This window comes from Wyeomyia smithii, chromosome 3 (genome assembly GCF_029784165.1).
Source record: "Wyeomyia smithii strain HCP4-BCI-WySm-NY-G18 chromosome 3, ASM2978416v1, whole genome shotgun sequence".
Lineage (NCBI taxonomy): Eukaryota > Metazoa > Arthropoda > Insecta > Diptera > Culicidae > Wyeomyia > Wyeomyia smithii.
The window spans coordinates 272,526,707-272,538,875 of NC_073696.1; the positions used below are offsets into that span (position 1 = coordinate 272,526,707).

The window sequence follows — 12,169 nt, forward strand, 5'->3', positions numbered from 1 at the left end:
GTTTCTCTTTCGTTGAAATTAAGCGGCAGCAATTTTGCGGAAACGAAATCAATCAAACGAAAATCTCAACTTCTCCATTACCAATCGCTGAAAATTGTTCCGAGAAAATGCCTGTAGTCGGATGCTGAAACAGCGAAATCAACTAGCACAAATATTCATATATCCCTGACAATTGAATTAACTATTTAAGAATGCCATCTTTGAAGACTATGTAAAAGATATTTTGTTGGTTGTTTCTCTAGCTTAGCTTAGCTATTATAGCTATTATCTTTCATTTTCTCCGATTGAGGCTTCTGGAGTGCACCTGCGTTGACCAGTGTAATCAATAACAAACTATTTTCACTCAAAAATGCGTTTTCAATGAGATATATGGATCATCACTCAACGAGATATGATGTCGAAATTTGACATTCCTTTGATATGTGTGATGGAACCTGCAGATATTCGTCTAATAAGATCTCATAACAGTTATGATTTTGCCATGCTCTCCTGCTCGGGAAGACATTAGCCTTCCCTTTATTTAGTTCACATCGGATGATGTGAAGATTGCCATCGATAACCTCTACTCAAAAAAGGACCCGGGACTGATAGCATTCCACCGTTGTTTCAAAAAAATGCTGTGCAAAACTGTCGGCTCCAATTGCATCAACCGATCACCACGTGAAAGGACGTTCCTGGCAATTTGGAAAACTGCATCTGTCACTTTTATTTACAAACTACCGTGTTGTTTCTATACTGCTGTTGTTTGGGCAAAGTCTTCGAGAAACTTATACACAGCGTGCTGTATACCGCAGCCAGCACGGTTCCATGAGACATCGCTCAACTGCAACAAATTTGATGTGCTATGTTACCGCACTGTCACGAGAAATAGCGGTACACGGTGTATGCTGATTTTGCGAAAGCATTCGATACCGTTCCTCACTACCGTAATTTTCGTGTTGGAAACGTTCTGGATGAGCCTTGCATCAATGTTATTGAAAACTTGTTTTTTTTATCTATTTTCGAATTATTGGTATTCTTTTGAAAGGTTACTAGGGAAACTGCTCCATTATTCATCTCATTAAGCCGATATTCACGAAGAATGCACGGATTAAACACCAAATTTTCACGGAATCATTGAACAAACAAACTAAATATGCTTACGTACTCTTATGGAATCGTTAAGCATTGTATATTCAGTAAAATTGGCTAGATTTGTCCTAAATTTTGTAAAACAAAACCATTTTTCACAACACTTCCATATCCATCTCAAAACTTGAACTGCTCAATTATTCATCTCACGACGCCCCCATATTCATCACACTGTTAATCATGAATGAAACACATTATCATGAATGAACGTAGCCGCAGCCCGTCGTAGTAGGTTACTTAGATATCCGCTGCAGTTGTTTACGTGCAAAACTGGTAACCTAGGTAACCACTACAGTGCTGTAGATTTATGTCAATGATGTCGGAATAATTCAATATTTTCAGTATATTTTTTTCAGTTCCTGTTAAACTGATTTGGCAACTCTTGATTTTCTTAAACGCAGTGAAAACAGATGAAAATACATACAATTGAAATTTAGGAATTGTAGAAATTCATCTCATATATTTCTGCTAATTCAAGCTTGTTTTAGGAAATTTGAGGTGAACATTTCAAATTGTAAGCACGCCCGTCGAATTCGGCAAACCCCAAATCGTCGAACATCTTTATCGACACTCATGACGTCTGTCATACATGCCAAAGCCTGCATTACCACCGGGAATCTGTCATCGCCTCTGACTTGCGAAAATTAAAGGAAAAGGAGAAGTCTAACATGCAGTCTACCCACTCTATACTTACCATTAAATTAGTGCATAACTTAAATCTACTACTTAAAATTATCGTTTGTTTAAATCTAATACTTAACCTAGCTAATTGATAATATTTAACCCACCTAGTTGATCTGCATCAACGCTAAAATCAGCATACGGTGAGTCCAATCCTAATTAGTTAATTCTACAAACACGTGCAATAATGAGTACTCTTATAGCTACATCTACGACTAGTTGAGGCTTAAAATTATTGGCAAATACTTAACAAAGGGTAAGGAATGTGGAAGCTTTCTAATTAAATTTCTACTATAAAATCAAAATCTATCTAACCCTAGAGTCTTAATCGAGAAGATTGAAAGCAGATCGTAAGCGAACAAATCTGTTGAAGAATAGCGAAATTACTAAAAGTAAGATACTTAAACAATTCCCCAACTACTTCTATTCAATAAATTATATCCGTAGGATTTTGTAACATCCCCTGTTACCAGCAGGCAGTTAATAAATCTGGTTAATTTCTGGCGACACCCGCGACTATTCTTTTCAACATTTTACAAAATCTTTTATCCGGATTGAGAGATGCCAAAGGAATCCAAAACTGGTAAGACGACGAGTACAAGCACTAGCTGTTCGTCAAACATCGCCGCTGATTCCCCTCCTGATGCCCAAATAGATACAAATAACATGCCTGTCGAAAATAAAAAACTCGGTGAGCCCAACAGTGGCACAAGCGGAAGACGGAATCCGCCGCGGAACGGTCGCGCGAATCGGGTATCGAACTGTCAGTTGTGTGCTGAGCTGGATAACGAAAATATGGTTCAGTGTGATAATTGCGACTTGTGGTACCACTTCACGTGCGTAAACGTGACTGATGAAATTCAGAATGCAGATTGGAGTTGCTTCAAGTGTGTGACTGCTGAGGAAAAACAGCGAACGACTCCCGCCGCAGGATGTGGAGATCTGCAACCCTCACGTTCAGCCCCGTCTCAGCGTACTGGAAGTAGCGGTAGAACAGGGCAAAGTGAAGCTAGGAGAAGACTAAAGTTGCAACTGATGATGATCGAGGAGCAAAAAAAGCTCGAACAGAAGTTTTTAGAGAGAAAATTCAAAGCTCTTCTTGAGTATGAAAATGATACTTCAACCGTGATAAGCGATTCAGATGCTAGTAAAGTATCAAAAATTGAGCAATGGATAGCTGACACAGAGCGTTGTGGAGAAGAGGTAAACTCTGGTTTAGAGCCTGAAGAGCCGGAACGACCAGTACCAAGAAACTTACCGCGACTTGCAGAGCACCCCGCTCCAAATCCCGGCCCCGAAACTTATGGGTCTCATCCTGTAAAACATCCGGTCGCAAATAATCATCCGTCGCTTAATAACCCGCACATGTTCGCTCCAGGACAACGATCAACACCGATTCGTACAAATCATCACGCTCCAGTGATTCATTCTGCTCCGCATATCGGAGATGAAACTGTTTGCATACTGAACAGAAGTCAGCTCGCCGCACGACAAGCGGTTTCCAAGGATCTTCCTGACTTCAGTGGAAATCCAGAGGACTGGCCACTCTTTTTTTCGATGTTTAATAACTCTACTCAAATGTGCGGATTTTCGAATGAAGAAAACATGCTGCGGCTTCGGAAATATCTTAAGGGAAGGGCGTTGGAAGCGGTTGAATGCCGCCTGTTACATCCGTCGAACGTCGCGGGCGTTATGTCTACGTTAAAAATGTTGTATGGTAGACCGGAGGCAATCGTTCAAGCAATCGTGAAAAAGGTTCGCGCCTTACCGTCGCCGAACCTTGACAGGTTAGAGACGGTAGTCAACTTTGCTCTCACTGTGGAGAACCTCGTCGCAACAATTCAAGTGTGTGAACTGCATGATTTCGTTTACAATGCTTCGCTACGATACGAACTGGTGGAACGGCTACCCTCAGCATTAAACAGCATTAAAGCTAGATTGGGCTAAGCATTCCAGAGATAAACCCAACCCAAATTTGCTAGACTTTAGCTCATGGCTGTACTCAACAGCAGAAGATGCGAGCGCAGTAATGCCGTCGGGAAGCGGTGAGTCAAGACAACGTTCCTTCAAAAAGGATGGATTCTTGAACATGCACTCTGAAATCGAGTCGAGCAGTAGCAAACCCTATACGGCGCCAATGCAGACGAAGCAAACCGCTTACAGCGAGTGCGAAAAGCACTGTCCCATATGTAAGAAAGCTTGTGCCAGCGTCCCAAAATGTAAACGCTTTGCGGAGCTGAGTACCGAATCGAAGTGGGCTGCCGTGCGAGAGTGCAAGCTGTGCCGAAAATGCCTACGGAGACACAACAGGTCCTGCAGACAACAAAAGCCGTGCGGTACAAACGGGTGCACCTTCCTTCATCATCCTCTTCTTCACTCCGAAAAACAACAAACTAATAGTTCCCCGACAGTGACGTCCACAAGTTCTACACCACCGACTAACCCGCAGTTAAGTTGTAACATTCATCAGGGCGAATCGCAATTCCTGTTTCGGATACTTCCGGTCATTCTTTATGGACCTTCGAAAACTATTGAATCTTACGCGTTTATCGACGACGGATCCGACATTTCGTTAATGGAACAAGATCTAGCACAAGAGCTAGGTGTTATAGGGCCAATGAAATCGCTATGTCTCGGCTGGACAGGAGGAGCACACCGAATGGAAACCTCCTTAGAGTGCGTAAACCTACATATCTCCAGTTACGGCGAACAACGAAAGAAGTATAAGTTGTCCTTAGTACACACCGTAGAAAGCCTTAAAATTCGGCCGCAAATACTTCGGTACGCCGATATTCAAGCAAAGTATCCATACCTTGCTGGTCTACCCATTGCATCGTACGAGAATGCCTATCCTCGGATTTTGATAGGCGTGGACAACCTCAGTGTCGGAAACGTACAAAAGAGCCGTGAGGGACGTATTCAGGAACCGATAGCCATTAAAATGAGAATCGGATGGACAATCTATGGAAAATGCGCAATCGAAGATAAAATTGAACACTCTGTTGATTATCATTCCGTCAAAGTATGCCAGTGCAATAAAGATCTTGATGAAGATCTGCACCAAATGGTTAAAAGTTTCTTCACACTGGACAGTGCTGGTATCAGCGAACCTGTGAAACTCCTACAGTCAAAAGAGGATGTACGAGCGCAGATGCTTCTCGAAACATTAACGAAACCTGGGAATGGATGGTATGAGTCAGGACTTCTCTGGAAGTACGAAAACGTTCGGCTCCCAGATAGCAAAGAGATGGCTTTTAAAAGGTGGCAATGTCTAGAAAGGCGAATGATGCGTGATCCAGTGTTAGCAGAGGCAGTAAAAGCAAAGATCTATGATCATGTACAGAAGGGATATATCCGTAAACTTTCGGAACAGGAACTGCAAGTGAAACGCTCTCGGGTCTGGTACTTGCCTATGTTTCCGGTTTTAAACGCAAACAAACCAGGAAAAACAAGACTCGTATGGGATGCTGCCGCAACCGCCCACGGGGTTTCGCTGAACTCCGTATTGCTTAAAGGCCCAGATTTACTAACCTCCTTGCTATCGGTATTGATCCAGTTTCGCGAGTATCGGATCGCAATTTGTGGGGACATCCGCGAGATGTATCACCAAGTCCACATTCGCGAAGAGGATCAGCACTGCCAGAGATTTTTTTGGAAAGATGGGACTAACACGAACCCGAGTACATACGTCGTACAGGTAATGACATTTGGAGCCTGCTGCTCACCAAGTACCGCTCAGTACGTAAAAAATACTCATGCGGCAAAATATGAACAAGAATATCCTGCTGCTGTCGAAGCAATCGTAAAGAGACATTATGTCGACGACATGCTTCTAAGTGTAGAATTGGAATCACAAGCGATTCAACTGTCGAAAGAGGTTAAAAAGATACACGCGTCGGCCGGATTTGAAATCCGCAATTGGACAACGAACTCACCAGCAGTTCTGAAAGCGATGCACGAGCCAACAATAGAGGAGAAAAACCTAAGCGGTGAAAATTCATTCGAAAAGATTCTCGGGCTATGGTGGGACACCTCATCAGATTGTTTTACGTTTAAAATTTCACCTCGCATAGACAAGCTTCTACTATCTGGACGACGTCGACCAACTAAACGGGAGGTCCTTCGAACTCTCATGATGGTGTTCGACCCGCTAGGGCTCATAGGGCACTTTCTAATGGTTTTAAAAACACTCCTTCAAGAAATCTGGCGCGCTTCGATCGACTGGGACGACTTAATCGATGACTCACACCTTAGCAAGTGGACAACGTGGTGTTCAGCACTACCAGAAATAACAACCGTGAAAATTCCTCGTTGCTACCGAATGGTGACGTCTACAGCCGACAGTACAACGATCCAGCTACATATATTCGTAGATGCGAGTGAGACTGGCTACGCCGCTATCGCTTACTTGAGATATCAGGAAGGAACCGTCGTCGAATGCTCCCTAGTTAGCTCTAAAACAAAAGTTTCGCCTTTGAAATATCTGTCAATCCCGCGCTCTGAGCTGCAAGCTGCGGTTATCGGCGTTAGACTTGCGGAAACCGTTTCTAAATCATTGTCCATTAGAGTGAAGGAACGCTTCTTTTGGACGGACTCGAAGGACGTACTATGCTGGCTGAAATCCGACCATCGGCGCTATAACCAGTACGTCGCGTTCAGAGTTAGCGAGATACTGGAGGCATCTGATATACGCGAATGGAACTGGATATCGACCAAACAGAATGTCGCCGACGAGGGAACAAAGTGGAAAGGCCGTCCGGATTTGTCCGCCTCTAGTCGCTGGTTCCAGGGACCAGCGTTCCTACGGAAATCACCCGGAGACTGGCCCATTTCAGATACTCATATTGGCAGTACAACCGAAGAACTTCGTCCTCACTTACTGTATCACACCAGGATCGAAGAATCAGTTATTAATTTTAATCGCTTCTCAGATTGGCAGAAGTTACTACGTTGTACCGCTCGTGTTTTTCGCTGGGTGCACAACATGAGGCGTAACAAGAAGGAACGAAGAGATGGACCACTCAAACAAGAAGAACTAATCGAAGCTGAATGTTATCTGTTTCGCGTAGCGCAGGCATCAACCTACATCGACGAAATCGCCATCCTCTCCAGAAACTCAAATGAAAGCACTCCTAATAAGTCAATACCTAGAGGCAGCCAGCTTTACCAACAGTGCGCATTCCTAGACACTAACAGTGTGCTAAGAGTTCGTGGTAGAACACAAGCCTGTCCTTTTATCGCCAGCGACGCCGCTCAACCGATAATCCTTCCGCGAAACCATCCAGTCACCCAACTCATCATTTTCGACTACCACAAGCGGTTCAACCATCAAAATCATGAAACAACAATAAATGAGATACGGCAGCGCTTTCGTATTTTCAGACTTAAAGCCATATACAACAATATCCGCAAAGAATGTCAAGAATGTAAAAACACTCGTGCCTTACCTCAACCGCCAGCAATGAGCGACTTACCTCCACAACGACTCGCTGCATTTACTAGACCGTTTACATACATGGGGTTGGACTATTTCGGTCCCATGACTGTAAGCATCGGAAGGCGAACCGAAAAACGGTGGGGGGTCCTTGCCACTTGCCTTACAACTCGCGCTATCCACCTAGAAATAGCTCACACACTGACGACCGATTCGTGCATCCTAGCGATACGCAATATTATGGCTAGAAAAGGCGTGCCAGCCACTATCTTCAGCGACAGAGGCACGAACTTTCAGGGAAGTAGCAAAGAATTACGAGAAGCTTTGAGAACCGTGAACCAAGAGCAACTTGTAAAAGAATTCACGACACCAGACACAGAATGGACCTTCATCCCACCGGCTTCACCACACATGGGGGGCGCATGGGAGCGCTTAATCCGTAGCGTTAAGTCTAACCTCTGTAAACGGCAATGGAGAAGGCTTCCGACTGACGAAGTACTTAATAGCACGCTCCTGGAGATAGAAAACGTGATCAACTCACGGCCACTGACAAACATCCCTTTGGAAGACGACGAATCACCGGTTTTAACACCTAACCATTTCTTGCTGGGATCATCAAACGGACTTAAGGCATGGGTACCGTATGACGACAATCCTGTGGTACTTCGAAATAGCTGGAAACAGTCACAACTGATAGCCAACGAATTCTGGCGATGGTGGCTGAGAGATTACTTACCCGTTATCACTCGACGCACCAAGTGGTTTACCAAGGCAAAACCAATCGAGATAGGCGACGTTGTAGTCATCGCGGACCCAAAGGGTCCCCGTAATAGCTGGCCATTGGGACGAATAATCGGAGTGAAATCAGGAGCAGACGGGCAAGTAAGAAGCGCCACAGTGCAAACCAACCAGGGCATATACGAGAGACCAGCGGTGAAGCTCGCCGTACTCGACGTGGGCGTCAAGGACTAATGCGCTTCAGAGTGGACCTTTGCGTATTCGGGGGGGAGTGTAAGCACGCCCGTCGAATTCGGCAAACCCCAAATCGTCGAACATCTTTATCGACATTCATGACGTCTGTCATACATGCCACAGCCTGCATTATCACCGGGAATCTGTCATCGCCTCTGACTTGCGAAAATTAAAGGAAAAGGAGAAGTCTAGCATGCGGTCTACCCACTCTATACTTACCATCAAATTAGTGCATAACTTAAATCTACTACTTAAAATTATCGTTTGTTTAAATCTAATACTTAACCTAGCTAATTGATAATATTTAACCCACCTAGTTGATCTGCATCAACGCTAAAATCAGCATATGGTGAGTCCAATCCTAATTAGTTAATTCTACAAACACGTGCAATAATGAGTACTCTTATAGCTACATCTACGACTAGTTGAGGCTTAAAATTATTGGCAAATACTTACCAAAGGGTAAGGAATGTGAAAGCTTTCTAATTAAATTTCTACTATAAAATCAAAATCTATCTAACCCTAGAGTCTTAATCGAGTAGATTGAAAGCAGATCGTAAGCGAACAAATCTGTTGAAGAATAGCGAGATTACTAAAAGTAAGATACTTAAACAATTCCCCAACTACTTCTATTCAATAAATTATATCCGTAGGATTTTGTAACATCCCCTGTTACCAGCAGGCAGTTAATAAATCTGGTTAATTTCTGGCGACACCCGCGACTATTCTTTTCAACACAAATATTGAAGTATTCTTAGTGTAGTGAGTAATTTTGTTTAGTGATTAAAATAAAAAGTGGTCCGCTAGTGATGAAAAAACTTTGGTTGGCTGCTGAACGAGTCCCGTTGTAGCCGTATAGAACGATGCGCGGACTTTGTTTTCTGAGGTAGGTGATTTAATTAAATGAGTTTTCGAGTGCAGATGCCCGACTATAATATCAAATTTAGTGCTTTTAAGTGAGTTTTTGGGGATTATACTTTATGAGGAATCTAAAGTGAACTAAGAAGAATCCATTCCATGGATTAGCAGATTGGTTTAAGAAGAAAATATGCGTTTTTTCCTGTTTTCAATTGTGTTTACATGTTGAATGGGATGAATAAACGGGCTGAGATGAATAATGGAGCAGTTCCCCTATGTCTGTATTAACAACCAGTCCGTTATTTGTTTGTCAACTGGTTAGATTTGTATTAGTCTATATTAGAGTGGCTATACTTTATATGGCCATTTTTGGAACTATCGATCTTAATGAGCGCCGGGATGAAAAAGTTTCCTTTTGACCTCTACAATAAGCCACGAAAATTTGAAGTTGATCGGGTTTTTTTAATGGACCCACAAAGCGCTTATATTTTGGAAATCGATTTACATGAAAACTGTACTGAATTTTTCCTTTTTTATCATATATCTCTCGATAAATGTATTTAAATACACTTGTATTTTTATAAAACAGTAATATTATCATCCTAATTTAAGTTAAAAATAACCTATAACTTTTGGTGTTTGTTAAAAAGTTCGGATTTTGAATGAGGTGGGCATTTTTTCGGTATGAATCAACAACGTGCAATATTTATTTATTTATTTATTTATTTATTTATTTATTTATTTATTTATTTATTTATTTATATTTATTTCCATCCGACCCGGCTTGGTCTTAATGAAATGTTGATACTCTAACAATAACAAACAAAGAACAAAGTGCAACATTAACAAACAGATTTCCAGCAATACAAACTATCTAACAAACACATGAAACATTTTTAAAGTATCTTATGCACTACATGAATCGTCTTAACCTATTCTTGAAAACGTCAATGGTTACATTAAAGTCAAAATAGTCAAAAAATCTATTGAATACGTCACACATCGCCCCAATAGGTTCCTTCTGGCCGTAGTTAGTACGTTGGTAGTCAAGTCGTAGAAAGTTCCATGATCTCAGGCTTCTCGTAGGCACATAGATGTTGAGTTGAGAGAGAATGGCCGGGGCATCAATTTGTCCAGCAAAAAGTTTCCCCACAAAAACAGCTCTCGATATATTTCTCCTTTTTGCTAAAGTGTCCATATCCAGTAAACGGCAGCGACCAATATATGGAGGAAACTCACTCAGGTTACTCCTTGGTAGAGTACGTAGTGCATAACGGATGAACCTGCTTTGCACTGACTCAATTCTATTCTTCCAAATCTCCGCATTAGGGCACTAAACAACAACAGATGTTTCTAGCACCGACCGCACCAGGGAAAAATATAATGAACGCAGGCAATATGAGTCTGAAAAAAACATCGTTGAAGAACAAGGAAAATAGCAGCGGTCCAAGGTTGCTTCCTTGAGGCACGCCCGACAAGTTTACAAAACTGTATGATTCGCTGTTTCTTAGTTTCACAGACAGAGTACGACCAGCTAAGTAAGATTCCCAAGTAACAATCTAAATGCTTCAAAGACTTAGGATTGTTTTGGTTTTGGTTTTTGTCGATTTGAATTAAAGTAATTAATTATATTTTGGTTTTATTTGATCGTCATGAAATATGATCCGCAAGTATCATTTACAGCCATACTATGCCAACCGTTATTAACATGAAGTTGTATGATAGTCCCTCTGATGACAAAATAAAACTGAAAATCTGCAGACTATAACTGTGGATAAAATATAACTTGATGATCGTAACTTAGGCAAATTAATACCATGATAGGCTTGCTTGGTTTTATATATGCTATATTTTGATCAAATTAAGAATATGAGTTATGATCAAGAATTTAGAGTGCGTTCGAGGGTTTATTTGAAAACAATATGTCGCCTTGAATAATATAATGCAGAATTATGAAATTCAATCCTTTATCAGCATTTTATTTTGCAATATCACCTATACCACAGAGCAGTTTTGAAATTCGCATGATATATAAAGTCATACATTTACCAAAATATGACAAATCATGGCATTCATTTACTTATCACCTTAGTTCACAGGAATTAAATTTTGATTAAATATTTATTTACTACAAAATTACGGCGGTGCGCAGTAATTTTGATAAAATTTGTGGCTGGTTTTACCATAAATACGTCACGGCATGTGTTTTCACATGCACGAAAACAATTTGAATGATTATAATATTTAATCATTATAGAGAGAGAACTCACACATTTCCGTTCTCACGACACTGTCGGAAATTAAAGTTGTCATTGAGAAATGAAAGCCAAGATAAGATTTATTGCTTGACACTAAATTTGGAGAATATACCTTAGTTAAAATTTCGAGGTCATTCTATGGCGAACAAGTCGGCCTGTTGAAAACATCTGGTCCTATGGTAGAGCGCATATGAAGTTTTGATGACTTCAATAAAGCTGGGCCAACTAGCCGTGACACATGTTTATAGCTGTTGTTAGTGGGTTGTTATAACTGCGTGGTCGGCATTGAAGGTTTTATGTTTTGGTTGTATCTAGCGTTAGAAAACTTAGATATAACCTATTTTGTTACTTGGGTTGTAGCCAGCCGACCAGATTCGATGTTGCACCCAGCCGCTAAACTTTCGCCAACAAGATGTTGTGATCCACGCGATCAAATGCTGCTTTGAGATCCGTGTAAATAGAGTCTACTTGAGCACCATCTTCCAAATGTTTGATACAATGAGAACAGAATATAAACTGAAATTCGTCTTCATTATGTGTTGAAACACGGTTAGAAATTTTCGTAAATTTAACACCATGTTCTGTGGAGGCGTTTATCTTCTACTATATAAAAATGGAATTCCGTAACGCTTGATCTTATTGATATTATTCCCTTCGCCTCTGAGATGTACAGTAACTACGTTAAAACATGCACAATTATGACTTTTTGTGCTGCATTTGCCTCTAAATCAGAATTCAAAGCGATGACATATGATTCTTTTTTTATTAAAATGTTTGTCATTGTCCAGAAAAGAAATTTGAGGAAAAATTTTTAGTATCTGATCACTAAAACTGG

General features: G+C 41.2%; 2 protein-coding genes across 3 annotated transcripts in view; both read left to right on the forward strand.

Moving 5' to 3' along the window:
• LOC129732389 (high affinity cGMP-specific 3',5'-cyclic phosphodiesterase 9A) overlaps window positions 1–12,169 on the forward strand; it is a 446,233-nt gene that overhangs the window by 39,603 nt on the left and 394,461 nt on the right. The gene's annotated exons all lie outside the window — the stretch shown is intronic.
• Window positions 3,842–8,218, forward strand: LOC129729301 (uncharacterized). The gene has a single exon (XM_055687810.1). The coding sequence runs from the start codon at window positions 3,842–3,844 to the stop codon at window positions 8,216–8,218; it is 4,377 nt and encodes a 1,458-aa protein (XP_055543785.1).